General features: G+C 40.2%; 1 protein-coding gene across 1 annotated transcript in view; it reads right to left on the bottom strand.

Annotated features, from left to right (window-relative positions):
* The window catches only part of PRTG (protogenin), a 129,731-nt gene that overhangs the window by 13,619 nt on the left and 94,190 nt on the right, over window positions 1–21,922 (bottom strand). The window contains exons 12-14 of the mRNA XM_059670402.1: window positions 1,643–1,738; window positions 798–984; window positions 24–151 (exon numbers count right to left, since the gene is read on the bottom strand). Coding sequence (XP_059526385.1) covers window positions 24–151; window positions 798–984; window positions 1,643–1,738 — 411 coding nt within the window. The remainder of the gene's footprint in view (window positions 1–23; window positions 152–797; window positions 985–1,642; window positions 1,739–21,922) is intronic.

The following is a 21,922-nucleotide window of genomic DNA, read 5'->3' as shown; positions in this document are numbered from 1 at the left end:
CACAAGGGAGCTGCCTTCTTTACCTTCTGGGAGTGTAGAATGGTAGACGACAGGGCTCCAGGGACTGGAAAGCTGATCCACATGCAATCGGACAGCAAATTCATATTTGGTGTTTGGCTCTAGACCTTGAACCAACATGTGAGTTTCTGATCTATGATAATGAGCAATGAAGTTAATGCTGTTAGCACGTTGTTTCTCAAAGACTGCCAGTGCTGCCAATCAATACAGGTAGGAAGAGCATACTAACATTTTTTTACACTCAAAGAGCAATCTGATTTAACTATTATATACCACATTTGGTATTATCCTATAAAAATAAGCCTATAAATTGCCATACAAGTTGCCTACAAGTATCCTAATACAAAGGGATTTCCTCTGAAATGTTGGAAGTCAAAGTATACTTTCAAATTATAATGATAGGCATCTTTTTATCTATAACCTAGAAAAGAGAATAACTAGCTTTATTTTTTGACGCCAACATGAAGATGATCTTTTGTTTTTCTTTTCAACATGCTTTTCTTTCGCCTTATGAAAGTAAAGGAAAAATAGCTTCTTGCCTAATCTTTTTGCATGAGACTGGGGAAACAAACAAACAAAAATCATTTCCAGAGAGTAAATGTAAAAAAATGCAGTTTCAGAACTGAATATGGTAAAGGTGCAAAATCCCCAGGCATTTTAATAAGTCAGATAAGTCCCGAGACAAATGCTCACAGCTGAAGCTCAAGCTAGCCCAAGATGGCAGGAAGTATGAATGAGGACGGGAGCAAAGAAAACAACCATTAACAGAAGCTACATACGTTTGAAGGTATAGAACCAAAGAAGCATTCTGCAGGCCGACAGGGTTACAGCGAATGGTGTAGTTAATTATTTGTGCCGTGGTGAATGCAGGCCTCCTCCAGTGCAGGAAGATGGAAGATGAGGTGTTAGCCTTTGCATAGAGATGGTGGGGTGGTGGTGGAGGAGGAACCATGCGATCACGAACAGCTATTGAAAAAGACAATGTTAATTCACCTCACGGCATAACATTGATGGTAGGAAGTGGTAAATGGTCACATCGTTACACCCCACCCAGTAAGTTGCCTTTTTAGGTCTTTCTTCCTCGAGAGGTTTGTAGTGGTCTATTACTCAAATCTGACCAACTCTTCCAGGAGTTAGATGAGGAATTAAATATTATCAGTACTTCGATTGTAAAACAGAAGCACGGAGAAGTCAAGCTACCAGCCAAAGGCATTCAGAAAGCCAGCGGTGGACTTAAAACTCGACAGACACCCACTTTAGTGGCAATAAAATCAAACAGCTCTTAGTAGCAATAAAACTGAACAGCAACTGGAAGGAAATAATTAGCCTCAAGGTTGGAGCAGATAAAAGAAAGTTCAGTATATGTAGGTATTCAGGGTAATTTTTCCAAGTTTCTTACAGTCTTTTGCATGCAAAAGTAAAACAGGCTCTTATAATTAGATACAGATCACTTAAATATTTACTGAGCAGGTACTTGTTCAAGATACTATCTTAGGCGCCATGGAGGATATAAAGTGATCCCACCATGAAGGCTTCCAAGCAGTAACGAGACTGACACTTCAAGGCAGAGAGGAGAAGGCGTGAGCCATACACAGTGAAACCAGCTACCGTAACTCTTACTTACACACACATCCTGGGGTGCTGACTGTCTGGTCTGCCTGATAACCATCTTCTATGTTGTTGTAAGCCAGCAGCCTCACGTGGTATTTTCTTCTGGGGTCTATGAAGAAACCAACAGGTTAATAATTCGGTCTAGCCATCTAGATGCAAACAAAGGTTATAGAGTCTTTCTACATTTTGGTTTTTAAATCTTCTGAATGAATACCAGTTCTAAGTAAAATGAAATTTTCTCTCTCCCTATCCTATACGATGACTCAGCAATTCACCTTAGTATGTCATTACTTTTGTGACTATCTACCAATTATTTTAAATTTTACTTTGCTTAGTCTCACTTCAAACAATAACATTACTAACACTACTCTTCCTCCTCCTCCTCAACTGAGATAGATTTAAAAGATGTTGTTTGGGTGATGAATCACTTATAGAAAGTTACACTATACAAGCATTTTTATTTAGTTATTTGACGGTAAGTTTATTAAAAGCATGAAAATCAAAGTCAGATGTTTCCCCCCTCAAGGCTAAGTAGAATGACAACTGTCATCCTTTAGCACGTTTGAAAATCTTTAGAACCATGTGTTATTTATTTCTAAGCATGACCTTTTCACAAACCTACATTTTCAAGTTGAGAGCTAAATTCACCAAGAAAGATGAGTTGGAGCTCCCTCTACTGGTATTCATTAACTATCACAATCTGAAAACCAAAGTCCATCCCATGCATATTAAAAAAAAAAAAATCATCTGGCTTCTGAGAAATAAATGATTATAACATTTAAATGATATACTTTAGAAAATATACAAGAAGTTTAATTATATCAATAAATTTAAGTATAACCATTTATAACTACAGAATGCTTGCTTACGTTAAAAATAAATATTATTCAGAAATGTCTTTTTTTCCCTAGCTTTATGGAGGTATAGTTGACAAATAAAAGTCAAATACTTTAAGGTGTACAGTTTGATGTTCAATACACATATACACTGTGAAATAATCACTGTAATCAAGCTAATTAACATCCATCATCTCATGTATATGCGGGGAAAACACTTAATACCTACACTGTTAGCAAATTTTAAGTAGACAATAGAATATTTATAATTATAGTCCCTATGCTATAAATTAGATCTCAAAAACAATTTTTTTTGTAACTGAAACTTTGTATCCTTTGATTATCTCATCCCATTTCCTCCACCTTCCAACCCTGGTACCCATCTTTCTACTCTGTTTCTGTAAGTTCAACTATATTAGATCCCATATGTAAGTGAGATCACACAGTAATTGTCTTTCTGTGTTTGAATTACTTTACTTAGCATAATGTTCTCTAGGTTAATTGCAAAAAGCAAGATTTCATTCTTTTTAAGGTTCAATAATATTCCTATATGTAGTTTGTGTGTGTGTGTGCGCGCATTTTCTTTATCCATTCACCAGTTGACAGACATTTAGGTTGTTTCCATGTCTTGTCTATTGTGAATAATGCTGCAATGAACATATGGGGTGTCAATATCTTCAAGATACAGATTTCAGCTTGGCCTGCAGCTCAGTGGTTGATGATTGACCTATGAGCCAGAAGGTCGCAGTTAGATTCCCGGCCAGGGTATGTGCCCACGTTTGCAGGATGGATCCCCAGTGTGGGACATGCAGGAGGCAGCGTATCAATAATTCTCTCTCATCACTGATGTTTCTCTCTCTCTCTCCCTCTCCCTTCCTTTCTGAAATCACTATCACTTTTAAAAGATACGGATTTCATTGCCTTTTGGTATAGTACCCAGAAGCAGAAAAACAGTAATCTTTAATAGATATAGCCAATGTGGAAAAGGATTTAGAATTAAAAAAAAGATAATTCTAGAGTGAATTCAAACATTAAAAAAAAAATCAAATGTGAAGTTTATTAAATTCTTCTAGGTAATTTAAGAGTTTGTATAAATATTTTAGAAATTGATTAACATATTCTAACATTTAATATTAAATTCCATTTAAAGGTTTTTCCTAAAACAAAAATATTTATTTCTATTTGTTTTGATAAAATTAAAAGCACAAAAAATTTATACAACTTAGAAAATTTCTGTTCTTTCTAGATAAAAAAGTAGGAAGATTAATTACTTCTGACTATAGGAAATGTTTCTCATATACATTATCTTAAGTATCACAAAACCCTGTAAGATATGTTATTCCCATTTATTAAAAACTGTGGTAAAAATGTATTAAGTAGTGCGTCTAATGTCATACAAAGTTGAACCAAGACCTTGTGGATATAACAGTACAGGGCCTTTAAGTTTACACAAATACATGGGTCCTGTCACTGCAGGTTTGTCTCATTATAATGACTTTCAAAATTGAAATATTTTCAAATATTTCATAAAATGATTACTGGAGAACATAGAAACATACTTGGATTTCATCACTCAAATGAACATTTGGCACTGAAATTCTAAGATCCACAAGATTTCAGTTCAGATTAAAGGCTACTTAATTTGAATCTGCTTTTTTTCTTTCTGTTGTTGTTAATCCTCCCCTGAGGGTATTTTTTCACATTGATTTTTAGAGACAGTTGAAAGGAGGAAGGGAGGGAGGGAGGGAGGGAAAGATCAGTGAGTGTGAGCATCAATAGGTTGCCTCCTGCAGGCACCCCAACCCGGGCTGGGGATCTAACCTGCAACCCAGGTACATGCCCTTGACAGGGGATCAAACCAGTGACCCTTTGCTGTGTGGGCCAGTGCTCTCACCACTTAGCCACATCAGCCAGGGCTGCTTTTTTCTTTCTTTCCTCCTACCATGTTGCTGAACTCACCAGTTAGCTGAATCCCGAGTTCAGTTTTACAAATACTCCCTCTGAACGGGGACAAATGGAATTCAACAGGCTCTTTGCAACCTCGCTCTTTATAAAGTCACAGTGCCGTCTTCAAAACATTTCTTCATTCTGTCTGTGCTCAGAAGAGTATCTTTAGGGAAGCTTCCTGAGTGTGAGTGAGGTCTTATGTCAGGAAGACAGCAGATACAGAAAAGGAAGGATGAGACAGAATTACCCAAAGTAGCTCACAGCCTCAGGGAGCTGGACACGGATACAGCCCTCGCTCATGGAAAGCTGATTTTGATAAGGGTTGATGAGGACAGTTGGAGAGATTACTCCTTTTTCTACGGTGCAATCTATCAACACTTCAGGAATACTTCTCTGGAATATTTTTTTAACCCTAAAATGGATTCTTCAAGTTTTCCCTTCTTCCTCTTTAAAAAATGAACTGCTTACACTAAATTTAAAACCCAGAATTAACCTATTTTTTTAATGGTCAGGCAGAAGCAGAGACGAGAGACAGAGGTGCTCCCTTAAGACCCTCACCACCTGGCTATTTCCCACTCAGCACTGTGAGGAGGAGCACACCCGGATGCCCGTCTGGAACTCGTACACGTGGCCCATCAGAACCCTCTCCAGTGATGGGCTGCCCCCCTGCTCACTTACAGGAGGTCAGGAAAACGTAAACCAATGCGCAGGCGAATGGAGCACCTGGAGGTGCCCCCGATTCATTTCTATCCACACACAAAAGGGAAGACAAGAACCAGGATAATTTTGGAAATGATTTTAGTGGGGAAAAATAAATAGGGCATACTATGTGGAAAACATAATTTGGAGGGAAAACCCACTCACATTTACTCACATGGATCCCTTCTTCATGCTCTACAAAGATTCTTGTTTTGAAAAATAAAAAGTGCAGGTTGGGCGAGCTGAGGAGTGGGCCACGTGCATTTGCCATGTGCTCCTGTTAGGTTTTAAAGCTTATGACTCCAATCTCAAAATCTAGTCATTATGTCATTTTGGTTTGTTACTCCAGAGACCCAGGCACAACCTGGCTTATTCTGGTTCACCACTTCGTTAAAAATTTGATTTCACGTACTGTCTGTAAATTGAAGAGGGGGCTCAGCGGCCAGGGCCCTCAAATAATGTTGAGATGAGCATTATCAGGCGTAAGACTCATTAACCAAGAAAGAAAACAGAGAATAGCTACACAGTTAACCAATTAATGGTCTCACAGAGTAAAAAAAAACTAGCTTAGGAACAATATATTAAATAAAGTTAAATGCACACACAATGTGCCTCAGCTTACGCAGCACTAATCCTTAAACTCTGCAGTTCTGCAAAGACCCTCTAATGCATGGGGGACAAAGCAGAGACCCAGGATCAACCCTGCAGTGCCACAGGAACCCGTTCCCACGGTCTGTTACAAGCTCTTCTTGAGTTAAGTGTCACCACACCACATATGTGGTGCTTGGTTACGGAGACTCAGCAGAGTTGGGCGATGTGGTTTAGGGGGAAAACAGCAGAGTCAGGAAGAGCAGCCACAAAGAACAATGCAGGCCTTCTCAAAGCTAAGCAAGGGAAGGAGGAGGAAGAGACAGAGAGGAGAAACTTGGTCCCAGATTCTTCAAAACTTAAAATAAGGGGTATTAAAATCACTCCTCAACAGGGCTAACTCTTAACGATCCCAGCGCTGATAGCTCACATAGCGTTTGGATCTATGGTTAAAGTTGCTTAAAGGTTTAGTAATATATAAAGATGAAGGGTCAAGAAAGAAAGTTCAAATTAATTTAACAGAAATCAGACTCTAAATGTTTTCATTCCTATGGAGTGTCAGCTTAAGCTAACAAAATCGTGGTCCCAGCCAAATTAACTTTCTTTATTAAGGAGTCAACCTTTGGCCAAACTATGAGGATCTCCTTCTTGAAGCATTGGAATAGCTCTACACTTTATCTTTACTCCACTGGCTGCAGGACTTGCCTCACTTCTGTGCTTTCTGATTCACTGTCACCACTAGCTCTTCTTCTTGAGTTTGTTTCATATAGGAAGGAATCAGAGCCAGAAGTCTGGTTGGTCAAGAAAGAGTTCAAGGTATAAATAAACAATTATCAGTTGACTCCTAAAAACCCGGGACTGACCCTCGCCAGTTTGGCTCAGTGGATAAGAGCGTCAGCCCGAGGACTAAAAGGTCTCGGGTTTGATTCCAGGCAAGTACTTCTACTCCGGTTGCAGGCACGGTCCCCAGCCCTGGTTGGGACGCTTGTGGGAGGCAACCAATTGATGTGTCTCTCTCTCATCAATGTTTCTCTCTCTGTGTCTCTCTCCCTTCCTTCTACTCTCTCAAAAAAATCAATGGAAAAAATATCCTCCGCTGAGAACTAACAACAACAAAAATCAGGCACTGTATGAAAGACTCAAGGATTAGAAAGACATAGCCCTTGCTTTTAATTTCAGTCTTCCAAAGGAGACAGACTGGTAAATGAATACTCTGTGTTATTTACTAACTGCATAACCTTGAACAAGTTTCTTAAGTTTCCTTAACCTCATTTATTTGCCTTTGGAAAACAGATATAATCCCTTAGAGGGATTTTCAAAGTATTAAATTAAATCATGCCTATTAAGTACGTTTTACAGTGCCTATAATTAGTACACACAATATTATTGTTGTTATTATGTGAGTAAAGCTGCCTGGGAGAACGTAGAACGTACTATAAAAAATATGGTGCACTTAAATTTGGGAATAGTCTTTGCGAAGTCAAATGAATAGCAAACATGTTTGTTCAGACACACAGGGTCTAGGATCCAGACTATCAGCAAATTAACAATGAGCACACACTGAAGCTGAGTTCTAACTACTCCCTGTCCTCATTAATGTTCCCTAGTGCATGGAGCAGGCAAGGCACTCAAGCGTCTGACATACATGTATGACAACGTGCTGTTTGTTTATGACCATTAAGAGCTTGCTGTTTGAGCGACCATGTCACATGATGTATAATCCTCTCAGTGTCAAATCCACCTTCACCCACATCTTCCATATTAATCCAATAATTCCTCATCTGCTAACAAAGAAACAACCTGATGATAAATGCTTTGGAAAATCCTAATAGGTTTCTTCCCTAATGAAAGAATCATTTCATAAATGGGAAATATGGAAGAGTTTGAGGACTAGCATTAGAAGCAGCAAGCAGATGGAAACAACAAATTAATTCACTGTTAATTATATCCAGTTTTAACAATTAGGTTTTTATTATTCTCAGCAACTACAACTCAGAACAGATCAAGAAAATGAGACTCCCTGTAATGCCAATATTTTTTAAAGATGCGTTTCAAGAACCTAATTCCATTCTAAAATTTTATGACTCAACAATAAAAGTATATTAGCTGCATTTTTAACATAAGTAACCTACTAAAAACTCTGTTAGTAAACATCCCCATTTTTCATTGCAACTTGTTCCTAAAGACCACAAGATAACAAAAACCCCACAGCGTCCAGTGTTTTACAGGAATAACTTGTGTTTCTGCTCTCCATCACTAGGTGGCATCTGTGTGCCTCTCTGAAGGGTGTGATGGCCCCACTCGTTTAGCTGTGAAGGTGGGAGCTATTCATACGCCAGCTGAAACTGATGAATGAGCAATTCAAAACAGGTCCACATGAAATACAGATATTGCTTAAATTTCTTCAAATGAAAGACTTCATGAAATGCAAAGCAGTGAAAAGGGAGAAGGGCTCCCTTGGCTCAGTGTTTGTCAAATGAACTTAAAAAACCCTGTGAGCTAGGTAGCGTTTTTGTCCCCTGACCTTTACAAAGGAGGATGCTGAGACAAACAGGTAAGAATTCTGAACTTCTAATGAGTCAGTGCTACTAAGAAGCAAAGAGACAGTCTAGCACAGTGATTGAGGGCTGAGCTGTCAGACCCAGACTTCCTGGATTACAATTCTAGCCTGGTCATTACTGTGCAACTTGGGGACGTTATTTTCTCTCTGTGTACCTTGGTTAAAATGACCTAGAAAATGAATATAATAAGGCTGCTGGGAAGAGGAAATAAATTCACAATCTGATGAAAGGAGTGTCCATGTATAACAACATCATTAATAATGACATACTGATAAAAAACAATATGCTGAGATAAATATCAATAGTAACGATGTAAAATACGCTTAGCATCCCATGACTCCTAATCCCGGCTCCCTCTCACATAGAAGGATAGGCTGGTGCAGTGATTCAAGCATAGACTCTGGAACCAGACTACCTAGGTTTGAATTGAGTTTCCTCATCTATTAAATGGGAACTAAACGGATTTGTATTTGTAAAGTGCTTAGAAAAAACATCTAGCAACTGGTAGAAACGTTTTAGTGCTAAATACGTAAGTGTAGAGGAGGGAAGTGGTTTGAGAATGAGGGGCTTTGGATTTTAATCTTGGATTTAGTAGTCATGTGGCTGCAAACTGGGCCTCTCCTAGAACTCAGTTTCCTCATCTTTAAGATTAGGAAGTTGAAAAATCCCAGTTGTTCTCAAATTTGTTTAGGTAACAGTGTATTGGGGAAGTGAAGACAAAGGTACAAGTACCATGCAAGATGGGAGGAGATTTGCTAAAACTCCAAGGGAGCCCAGTGGGTGTGGCTCAGTGGTTGAGCGTAGACCTGTGGACCAAGAGGTCACAGTTCGATTCCCGGTCAAGGCACATGCCTGGGTTGCAGGTTTGATCCCTAGTAGGGGGTGTGCAGGAGGCAGCCGATCAATGATTCTCTCCCATCACTGAAGTTTCTCTCTCTCTCCCCCTCTCCTTTCCTCTCTGAAATCCTATCTAATAAAAGAGAAACATGGTAATTAGCATACGACCGCTACCCTTCCCATTGGCTAATCAGGGTGATATGCAAATTAACTGCCAGCCAAGATAGCGGCCGGCAGCCAGGCAGCTTAAAGTGAACATGAGGCTTGCTTGCTTCAGTGACAGAGGACTCCAATGTTCCCCGCCTGCCACTGCCGGCCTTTGAGCTGCAACTCTAAGCAACTATGTTACAAATATAGAAGCTAAACAAAACCCCAGAAACCTGCTTTAGTCTGTCGGGCTTCAGCCAGCAGGATCGCAACATTGTTTCAAATACAGAAGGTAAACAAAGGCCAGAAACCTGCTTTCAGCAGCGGAGGCCTCAGAGCTGGAGCCAAGCCTCAAAGCTAAAGCTGGCCCAGAATAAAAAAGAAAAAGAAAAAAAGGAGCGGTTGGGAGCTTCAGTCACTTGCCAGCCTGAAAACAGCCTTCAGCCCCTCACCCAGACTGGCCAGGCACTCCAGTGGGGACCCCCACCCTGAAGGGTGTGTGACCAGCTACAAACAGCCATCATCCCCTCACCCAGGCTGGCCAGGCACCCCAGTGGGGACCCCCACCCTGATCCAGGACACCCTTCAGGGCAAACCAGCCGGCCCCCACCCGTGCACCAGGCCTCTATCCTATATAGTAAAAGGGTAATATGCCTCCCAGCGCCGGGATCAGCGGAGCCGAGAGGCCTCCCAGCACCGTCACCGGGATCAGTGTGACAGGGGGCAGCGCCAAAACCCCCTGATCGCCCTGTGGCTCTGTGTGTGACAGGGGGCGGGGCCACAACCTCCCTATCCGCCCTGCTCTGTTTGTGACAGGGGAAGGCGCCCCAACCCCCTGATCAGCCCTGCTCTGTGCCTGATAGGAGGGAGCTCCCCAACCCCATGATCACCCTGCAGCTCTGTGTGTGACAGGGTGCAGCGCCCCAACCCGGTGATCAGCCCTGCTCTGTTACAGGGGGCAGCGCCCCAACCCCCTCACATTGGCCCTGCTCTGTGGGTGATAGAAGGCGGCGCCCCAACCCCCACCCCACGGGCCCTGCTCTGTGTGTAATGGGGTAGAGCCATAACCTCCCCATCGGCCCTGCCCTGAGTGTGAGAGTGGCGGCGCCCCAACCCCCTGATCGGCCTTGCTCTGTGGGTGATAGAGGGTGGTGCCCCAACCCCCTGATCTGCCCTGCTGTGTGTGTGACAGGGGGCGGTGTCCCAACTCCCCTATCGGCCCTACTCTGTGAATGACAGGGGGAGCTCCCCAACCCCCTGATGGGCCCTGCTCTGTGTGTGACAGGATACGGAGCCCCAACCCCCCTGATGGGCCCTGGTCTGTGCATGACAGGGGGCAGCTCCCCAACCCCGATTGGCCCTGCTCTGTGCGTGACAGCGGGTGGCGCCGCAACCTCCCCATCGACCCTGCCTTGAGTGTGACAGGGGATGGTGCCCCAACCCCCCAATTGGCCCTACCCTGAGCGTGACTGCGGGTGGCATCACAACCTCCCAATCCGCCCTGCTCTGTGCATGACAGGGGGCGGTGCCCCAACTCCCCAATCGGCCCTGCTCTGAGCCTGACCAGGGGCTGCACCTAGGGATTGGGCCTGCCCTCTGCCACCCAGGAGCAGGCCTAAGCCAGCAGGTCGTTATCTCCCGAGGGGTCCCAGACTGCGAGAGGGCACTGGCCGGGCTGAGGGACCCCCCCCAAGTGCACCAATTTTTGTGCACCGGGCCTCTAGTATATATATATATATCTCCTTAAGGGAATTAAAAAAGAGGGAATGATTATTAGTTTGGGGGTTGAGCAGGGCTTCAAAAAAGTGCATTAGAGCAGAATTTGACCTTATGGCAAGCATGGAAAAGAAGAGATCGAGGCCAGGAGAAGAGTATAAGCAAAGGCTCAGGGCCAGGAACACCTGGATCAGGGATGAGTAACAGGGAAGAGTTCCCTAAAGGGTACAGGAGTGAGGGTCACATAGAAAAGTTAGACTGGGGGCAGATCACAGAGAGTTTTGAGAGTCAGGGCTAGGCACTGCAGATTGTATTACATACATTCAGAAGACAGCTGACTAAATGGAACGGTGGAGAGAAGGGATTGATGAGAAGAAAGCTCCCAAGTTACCAGCAGAACTGGAAGAGGATATGCTTGGGAGAGCCAATGCCATGTTGAGTCAGAGATGCCGGGAGAACATTCAAGTGGAGCTGACCAGTGGGTGATTAAAAAGGCTGCATTACCGTGGCCAGTGTGCTAAGTGGTTAGAGTGTCGGCTGGCCCACAGAAGGGTCATGGGTTCCCCAATTCCGATTAAGGGCACATACCTGGGTTGCAGGTTCAATCCCTGGCCCTGGTTGGGACATGTGGGGGAGGCAACTGACCAATGTATTTCACATCAATGCATCTCTCTCTCTCTCCCCCCCCACCCCCTCTCCCTCATTCCCTCTCTCTCTTAAAACCAATGGAAAAAATCTTCTTGGGTGAGGATTAACAACAACAAAAAAAGTGCTGCATGGAGCCAGCAGTTAGGATGGAGAGGCACACTCAGCAGTCACCCATGGAGGAGGGGTGTCAAGGGAGGGAAAGGACAGCAGGGACTCCAAACCTGGAGCTGAGAGGGGAAAGAGTCATGAGGAGACCCAGGAAGGTGAAAATCTCATGGAAGCCAAGAGGAGATTGGTTGACAATGTCCAATATAGCAGAGAAATCACCAAGGGTAAGAATGACATCTGGTATCTAGGTCCTTTAACAGAGTAAATTCATTAGCAGGGCTGGGGGAGGCGGAAAACATGGAGGGGCAACGAGGTTCTGGGTCATTGGAGAAAGGGCTATAAAGGGGAATGAAAATGAATTATCTTCTGATATGTACCTAGACGTTAACAGTGGTCTCTATCTCTATCTGCTAGAAGTTTTAGTTATGTTGCTTCCTGTATTTCCATGTGTTCTACAATAAATATGAATTTCTTTGTTAATAAAGTAGTTGGGGAAAATGTATTATCTTTTATATGCCATCAGCTAGTATGTACTTTATATGTACTATCTTAAATAATCCTTACTACAACCCTATAAAATATGATTATCTTTATTTTATAGATAAGGATACTGCTACATAACTAAACTAGCTTTCCTTTAAGGATCATTTTTCTATATACAGGCTGGAGCAAAAGTAGGTTTAGGGTTGTATGCTAAATACAGTTTATTCTCGTATAATTAATTAGTTATTGAATTATTTTCCACACCAACAACTGTAATCCTACTTTTGCCCCACACTGTAAAATATCCAAAAAATGTATTTTAAACTTCCCTGGTTCTTTAGAATGCTGGAATTAACTGAAATTTTTTTGATGCTTCAAAACCATCCTTGTGAGTATCAATTATATCGTCTACAATATAAGAGTAGTAGTTTTTTTTAACTTATTTTTCTTGGCCTTCAGCTCCAATTCTATGTTTCTAGGCCTATTGTATAAGTCAGGGCCATATAATCACTAACGTTTGAAAAAACAAATATCACAACATGTTAGAACGTGTGTAAATTAAGAGGATACTACTAAAGAATGGCATCCTCTCCTGCCGAGGGGCTTTGTGATATAAACCCCTTTTTTGGCGCGCTACCAGGTTTTAGGTTATGACTGAAAGATGCCAGGTTGTAGGCCCTGAATAAGCGTGTGATATTAATGTACATGGAAAGGTAATCAAATACACAGTAGAGCAGTCAGAATAATCAAAGGTGTAAACATTACGGAATAAGTTAATTTTATTTTAAGGAGAAGACATTTAAGAATTCCAGTCCTATCAGGTTTTGATCATTGTTCTGCCCTTACACTTCAAGCTGTACAAGGTAAAACTAATAGGCTCATTTAGTAGGAAGTACCCACACCCCACTCCAAACCTCCCCCCAAACACTAGGAAGACCAAATGTTCTGATTGGAAATGAACTCAGACAGTAAAACTGATGGGCATCAATTCCAATTTTGTGACTTCTTTGTTGTAATACTAACATATCTAGACGTTTGTTTTTCTGGAAAACGCATAGTAGGAAACATTTTTTTGCAAAGTGTTTAGCTGTGGACCAATAATAATAAGAGACAACACTGGAGTCATGAACAGCAGGCCTTGGTCTCCTCCAGCTGCTGCTTGTTGGTGAGGCTCCAGAGTGGACAGGTCAGGGGAGGTAAAATTAAGAGGAAACTGAGGTCAGGACCATGAGAAACCTTTACCCCTCAGGAGTCGCTCCATCTTTGATATTTCTAAAATTCAAATCTGGGGAGGACTTCTTAACCTCTATTTTCCATCCTTCTACGGAAACTTCTCAGGTGGTGGCAAAACCAATCCGCCCAGGACCAAAAGAAGATAAAGCAATCCCGCCTACTTTAGGTCAGTCCCTGCCACTTGCTTAGTACACAGACAAGGAGCATGCTGGAGGGGCTTAATACAATGTCTTAAGAAAACACGAAGCATTACCTTAAAAATTACTATGCACTACTTTGAATTATTTACTTAAAATACTGCTATAGAAAGGCTTTGCTTTTATTAGTGTCACATTATAGTTTCACAGCATTAAAAACAGTTAATAAATTAGAGTACACATGCAAAGGTAAGGAGCAACCTGAAAATTTGCTGTTATAAGGTCACCATCCGTGAAGTCTGAAAATGTTCAAGTGTGGAATGCTCCGAGTAAGTGAGAATATGAAATGCTGAAGGATGCTACCTAGTGTCTCTGGCCAAATGTCCATTTTTAATAAAATCTTTTGTGCCACAAGGTTTTGTGTGAGTCTTTTCAGGCCTATTGTTCCCCTGCAGTCCAACTGAAGAGCTCCTTGGTCCGGGCTAGCCGGGGTGACTGCACTGCCCCCAAGCCGGTCCCCCTAACACAATACCCCCATATAATGATTCAGAGGAGAGACCGGCAGTGAGGACGGCTGTGACACCTGGGTCACGGCCTCTGACACAAATCTGGGGCCAGCCCAAGTCTGGTCCAGCGGCAGAGGAGCAGGAAAAACGCTGAGGGGGATGGGTGGGAAAGGCAAGCGGAGCAAAACGCTCCGCTTTAAAAAGCCGTGTTTAAAGCACAGTACCGAAAACACAAGTCACACTTAAACGTCACCTGCCTTCAAGTTATCCAAATGTTGGAAGACCTGCTGTGTTTCTCCCCCCTAAACAGTAATAAGATTGGGGGAGCAGGTCTTTCCTAAAAGGGGATTCTTTGTCTTGTATCATCAGACTAATGTTAGAATGAAAAAAGTTAATCCATCATGGTTAAAATAATTATGCCTTACGTGAATGTACTCACATGCTGACTTAAATACAGAGGGTTGTGGGTTTTTTTTAGCCGAAAGAATGTAAATTTTACTTAAACTTAGATTAAAATTCATTCTCCTTTTGCTTAGAAATTGAATTTTTCTAAGGGATTGTGAATCGTAAGCGTTTTTTACTATTTGCCTTACAACTTTTTAAGGCAGTATTGTTAATGATCACTATGGCACCATGTTATAAATTTGTTCTGTGATAATGTAGACTATTTGAGTGTAAAATAGACAGAATGGCAGATGGAGTGGGCAATCCCTCTCCCGCCCAATTTTCCCTGTTTTCTGCACAGCAACTCTCTCAAAGCTCATGGTAGGGTTATTTGTCTAAACCTGAAATGACTCAGTCCCTTTTGTTCTGCCCCCCTGAAGGGCCTTAAGACAAACAACCTCTCTCACTCCCAGTAAAAACATCCCCTCTCCTACTAAGTTTAGGATAATTTAGATGAACTTTCTTTGTAAGTGACATGTGAGTCAGTTGCCAAAATAAGTATGCCCTATTGATAATCTCTATTTTAACATCTGCTAAATGGATTGTTTTATAAAATCCGGAAGCATAAAGCTTTCCCAATCGCACCATGTTCAGTAGTATTCTGATCATGTTATTTCTCTTTTAACCATGAGCTTACATTTCTATATATCTATCAGGCTTTTAGGACTTCTTTTAAAAACTATTTTTCATTTTTGACAAATGCATTACTTGAGGCTGTCTGGGCACAAAAATACCTGGGGTTGAAGATGTCTACTTGAACACTGCCATGAATGAATCTGATTTAATTTCAAACACTGAGGAACAAATCTGAAAGCGATATTGGAGGCCCCCACAAACAGTTTTTGGTTTTTCCTGTGACAATTCTTTCCCTTTGTGAATCCCCAGGGAAGAAAGGCCCCTCGCTGGTCCACCCATAAGATGAGTGAACACTGCCGCTGAGTCTCTCCCCCAACACCATCAGCGAATGGAATCATGCCAAGTGAGAGTGAGCATTGGTATCTCCTTGAGGGTGGGAGGAAGAAAGGGAGACTCCAAAAGAGAGCGGCCTTCACTGTCCTAAAAATGTATGATGGCTTCATGTGAACAGTACTGAGTGTGGTCCACACATATGTTCCTGAATGAATTAAAAGTGAATAAAATGAAGCGATTTCTGATTTTAAGAATTTATAATTATAAAACAAGTAAGTGTTAGAATAGAGGTGGGTGGTACAGTCTCCTAGAACAATAAAGAGGCTATAGAATTTACAAATGTTGTTTACTTAAGAAAGTGAAATAAATTCCTTTGGCTATGTTGATATTCCTTTCAAGAGCAATCCTTACCCTAAAAGCACCCAAAATACTTGACTTATGCTACTGTACTTGGCTTAGCATTTGTTTAAGTAGCTGCTCTGTCTGCTAACACTGTCTGTCTGACATACATCATTGCCTTACAAACAATATTTTTATAGACTGACAGAGAGAGCCTATTCATGACAGCCAAACTTCCCCTGAAGCCATGAAATAAATTTCCTTCCAGGACTAACATTTCTCCATCTCACTGTCATGGGCTCACCATGCCATTTTGACCCTTTTGCGAGGCAACATGAAAATACCATCTATCATCTCCTGAACCACGGTGACTTGGTCAGAGGTGCACAGTTTCATTGCAAAAACATCTGTGGTTTGATAACCATTCCTCCAAATCTCGGTCCTCAGCAGTGAAAAGCATGCTTGCGAGATGGGAAAGATGCAGGTAGACAGCTTGAAGCCAATCTTAAATTTCTCCTCAAGTGGGAAAGGCAAGCTGATGAAATATCGGCTTCATCAATCACAGAAGTAAAGCATGATTGTGGTATTTATTTATGCCCCTTTAGAACGCACAAGAAGCACCATGTTACCAGAATTTATTGAAACTCTGCTGAATGTGTCACTCTGAAATCAATTTTAGTGTTAGCAGATAAGAGAATTCTGGGAGTTTTTTGATAGAAGTAGCTGAAGGGTGCAGGTCGTTGCCATGTTAATTGGCTACAAACAATCTATTCAAATTCTATATAAACCTTAAATCTTTCAGGTATTGAAAGGCACTTATGATCATTGGGGTACTGAAAAGTATTAAAAATATCTTAAAATGGTTTTTCACACATGTGATGGGGAATCTCAAATAATGTGAGTACATAGAGTGAAACCAAAAGGATTTCTTGATAAAATATTCAACAGAAGAATTAAAGTTTCTTATATTCACTGTTATTTTAAAAGCGCTATTGTTTTAACCATGAGCATAATCACTATAAAATCATTCCTCATTTGTAGCTTCTATGGTTCTGTAGGGTCAAAATTAAGGCCCATCTGCCACAATTTCTATTCTGAAACCAAAGGTCATTTTATGAAAAGAGTAGGATGGAGGGTGTTCAAGAAAAGGAAACACTAAAAATCATCATACTTGGCCATCCAGATGGAGGAAGGTGAAAGTTCAAAAACTATTTTAATTGTTTCCTTCACTAATATCTCTAGGTCATCCAAAACCCTGTAACTTGTTAAATGACCCTAGAAACCACAGGAATCTTCTTTCCTTATTATCTTAAGTCGTTGTCAAGCATAAGTTAGTATGGATTTTCAATACATAGATTCACAGAGAATCTCCAACAATTTGAGCATATAGAATTTTTCTGGAGGTACTGTATTTCAAGAATTTAATTATTATATTACAATCTTCTTCTAATAATTAAACTGTCCTGTGCCCCATAGCTAACAATGTTTGTAGTTTTCTCTGGCTGCAAGGAAGTGAACAGCTAGGCGTTCCTAAGCAATTGTACAGAACCTTATACAACAAAGAATCCATAATCCTACTTTCATTGACTTTCCCATCTTTATCTTTGAACCAACTTCTTCATTTAGGCATATCCAATTAAAAATACTTTACTGTTTCTTCTCATTGTGATAGAATATATGTTTATTATAGAAAATTTGTAAAACGTAGACAAATAAAATAAAATATCCTTAATACCAGCACCCAGAGATAAGCACTGTGAACATTGGGTTGTATGTTGTTGTTGTTGTGGTTTTCATGCCCTTCCCTGTCCATTTGCACACCTACTCAGTATTTTTTGTATTTTATAATCTTTTTTCCTTTTTCTTTTTATTTTAATTCTCACCCGAGGATATGTTTAATGAGTTTAGACAGAGAGGAAGGGAGAGAGTGAGAAATAGTGATGTGAGAGAGAAACATATGCTCCAATCAACTGAGCCACCTGGCCGGGGCATAGCCTGCTTTTTTTCACTTAACATACTGCGAACAACTATTCATGTTATTTAATATTCTTCTAAAACATTCCTTTCAATGTCCACATTTATTCAAATTGTATGGATCACCAAAGTTTATTTTATTAAACCTCTGTAGTTGAGTTTTTGGGTTTTCTCCAGTTTTTCAAAATTACAAGTGACTCTGTACACTACAGTGAACATCCTTACGGTTACATGCTTGTGTATGTTCCTTATTATTTTCTCATGATAGGTGTCTATAATGGAATTTCTAGGTAAAGGAGTATGCATGTTATAGCTGCCCTGCCTCCCCTTGGGGTGTTGCCCAGTTATCCCTAGTAGAGTTGTGTATCAATTTAAACTCTATCGGCATGAGTGTTCTTAAATCCCAAACCCTTACCAACATTGGGCCTTATACCACCTATTTGTTTTATATTTTGTTGAATTTTGTGTTTCTGTATTGTTAGTCCAAATCTTCCTTAGAAGGAAGCAGAAGATATGTAAATTTGAAATAATGACTAGCTAGATGCATTGACACAATCTACCAGGGAAGACGAATAATCATGCCAAATGTGCTGCCTACTGTCTAGACAGGTTTCAAAAGTTATTGTTAACATCCTGGGAGGCTGAGAAAGTTGATGTCATTTTAACCTTCAGCTGAGGCAACTGCTCCATCTTCTATGACAAACCAAGGTGAGTGCCAATGGAGTCAGCTATCTTGGCTAATTCAACATCAGTTTCTCAGAGAATCCTACGCTGATCCCCTACCTTTAAACTATAAAGTGTCCCCTATAACATGGCCTTATAACTCCATGCCAGCACTTATTAAAGTTTGTAATTATAATTTATGAGATGATCTGATTAATGTTCATTTCCTTTTCTGGACTGTAAAGCTTCATAACTGCCATAGTTAGAAATACCCGATTCTCTATTTTAGAATAGTGGTGTCCAAACTGTTTTACTTCATCCTCTATTAATAAAGTTTTTCTAGCCTGCATACTCAGCACATATACCTTTATTTACTTAGTAGAAGCCCGATGCACGAAATTCGTGCAAGAGTCGGCTGCTGGCACCGGCTTCCCTCGCAGCCCAGGCTTCGTCTGGAAGGTCACCAGGAAGGACATCTGGTCTAATTAGCATATTATGCTTTTATTATTATAGATAACATGTACTTGTGTGACTGTCCTGTTATGTACATTGTAAAACAAACATACCAAATATTTTTAAAGGCTAATATAAAAAAATATTTTCCTCTGGCAATAAATGGCCTGTCTTGCAGCTCCTTCAACCCCATGGAGTAATTAGTACAAAGCTTAAAACTTCATTTGCATTAACTAAGTTTTTAAAGAACAAGCCTTAAAACAAAAAACAAAGCATGACTCACAAGTATAATTAGTGCAATACAGCAAATGCTTTTTTTCTATCCTCCTTGAAGTTGCTTTCATGTGCTAATGTGGCATTTAAAAAAAAAAGTCCTTTTTTTAACCTACTTAGATCTTTAAGGACCTCACACATCTAAAGGTTCTTTACATTCACCAGAAACTTCCAGAGTGGTTTGAGAGTTGACATGCACTGTGATTAATGGACAGTATTGATTTAATTTCCTACAAAAAGGTTTTCCCTTATGTTAGAAAATTACTGTTTGTAAGTCATGTCAAGCATTTTATTATTCTTACAGATTCTTAAAACTAGGAAAATAAAAAATTTACTGAAGTTTTTCCTTCAGTCATAAAAATACCAATTGAAAGTTCTGGCCTATTCAACAATCAAGAGCTGATCAATAACTATGAGCACCTTCCTGATACCAAGGAAACACTGCTTTTATTTGCTATCATTTTAATGAGGTTTTATCAGCTCATGTAGAAAGGAAGCAGAGAATAAAACAGTGAAATCAATTTAATAAACTTCAAAATGTAAATACAAAGTGCTGTAGAGAACACTGAGATATTTTAGGAGAGATTTTCATAAAGCTAAATATTCAGTGTAAAGCTATTAGTTAAATAAATATTATCAGTATAGACGTGACCGTCATTAAATTGTAAAGCTTCTTCAGATGTCTTAATCTGAATTGTCATTTGGAACCAAATTAAAAAGTCTTCTTCGGAAGACAAATATGAACCTAATTTTGTTCTCATGTACTTTTCATATTTTGTATCTGAAGAAAAACTTGACATATAAAGAGATAAACAATTGGTATTTTGATAGTGCCTGTTTTTGTTTTTAATTTCTGTTGTTTTGCTTTCCCTAAAGAAAAGGTATTTCACGTGGACATTTAATTTGAGAGAGCTGGCTGGAAGGGATGTTTGCTAAGAAAGACAGAGAAGGATGCTTTGCCCAGGGCATCCTGACTAACTACTCTAACATCAGAGCCCAGACTTAAAGTGACACAAACTTAAGACTAGAAACACATCACAATTGGTATTTCACTTTATAGACTAGTAAAAAACATAGCCGCTTGAAATAATGGAACTTCCTTATCCTGCTTATTTTCTCCATCTCCACAGGGGCCTTACTTTATTTGGGGTGCTTTTCAGGCAGGCATGTGAAGTGAGGCTCCGCAAGTACTGTAAATCTTCCCCCAGAGCCGGAGGTCAAAGGGTTATCTCTGCTATGTGGTTTTAGGGTTTTCTTTACTCTTCTTTCTTCTTTTTTTTTTCTTTCTTTTTAAGCCAAGAAAACAAAAACGTATGCATCTGAATCACAGCAAGCTAATTTAGGTACTAAAAAAGTTTCTTTTCTACACATGAAATGCTTTCTCAAGAAAACCACTGAATATCAACTTTTCAGGCATTCCACAAAGAGAAACCAGATGCAACTGAGCCCCCTCCCATCACCATTGTCTGCTAGAAAACTTGCCACACAGCTGCTAAAGCAGTAAAACAACTTCAAACCTACAAATGTGATGACCATTTAGGCAAAAGCATCAATTTCAGTTCCCGGAAAAAACAACAACTCTTGCTTTATCTTAAAAAAATAAAAAGGGAGTAGCTTTGTATTATTTTTGTTCATAAATTATACCTAATTTAATAACAAGCCAGATGTTTTTCAGAGAGCTTTCCATGTCTTAGAGCTTTTCAAAGGTGATGACTATTCAAGATTAAGAATATAAAAGTCCAGGAAAAACCATCAACATTCTTTTCCCAATTATTTTTGGGGGTTTGACATGGAAAGTTGAACCTTATTACATTTTTAAAGGTATTGAAAAAAATGTTTAAGAAAAGTATAGTTTCTCATTGCTGCCATCCTTCTCTATCTCCAAAATGATATTTTAAAAGTGGGAAATAAAATTGTTAGGTGTAACACCCCATAGGAGGCCATTAATACAATTCTGATCCAGTGCAATATAGAGCAGAAGAGTAAAAGGCATTTATCCTTTCAGGGGACACTGTCCTTCATTTTCATGCTTTTTGCAATCTTCTGAATTTAAGAGACAGAAATGCAAATTAAGTAGCACTGCTATTGCAGTCAACTGGATTACAAAAAAGCCTTTCAAACACTGAAGAGTGTAAAATATCTCCTGTGCTTTGTTGCAAGATTCAGTTTGGAATCTGCCAACTTTATTTCTCCCATAATAGGGCAGCAATGATTTGCCTGATTCCCTTTGCTCCTTGCTTTCTTATTTAAAATTTCTCTATCTTTTGTAGCAAGTAAAAGAAAGTGACAAATGTTTACAATTGCACCAAATTAAGAATATAAACATGAGCTATCTATATGGGAAGCATTTTGGTTTCCTGAGGTCTATAAAGATAACTTAAAAAAAAAAAAAGACTGTACTGAAAGTTACAACTCAAAAAGTGATAATGTTCGAAGTTTCACACGGAGAAATTTCAATGAGATCTGTTGGATGCGCCCACTTTCCTGGAAATGACCTAATGTCCTTTGGTTTTACAATGACACCGACAGTGGTTTCTTATGCTCAAGTCTTTGTTAGTTCAGTTTCCGTCAAGGTAGCAAAGCCAGGAAGATGCCAGGGTCCCTTGGAGTGGGATGGCATCAGAGTGTAGTTTTAACTCTCAACTTCTCTGCCTTCCTTCAATGACTCACTGTCTCAGATCTTATGAAATCTAAGCCCATGTATTAAGCTGCTATAGACACCCCTACCAGGACACCAACCTTTCCAACCCAACACAATCAAGGCTGAACTCAATATCCTCCACTACTCCCAA

This window comes from Myotis daubentonii, chromosome 1 (genome assembly GCF_963259705.1).
Source record: "Myotis daubentonii chromosome 1, mMyoDau2.1, whole genome shotgun sequence".
NCBI classification, from domain to species: Eukaryota; Metazoa; Chordata; class Mammalia; order Chiroptera; family Vespertilionidae; genus Myotis; species Myotis daubentonii.
Note: the sequence above shows the minus strand (reverse complement) of the source record. Positions and strands in the feature narration are given on the sequence as shown.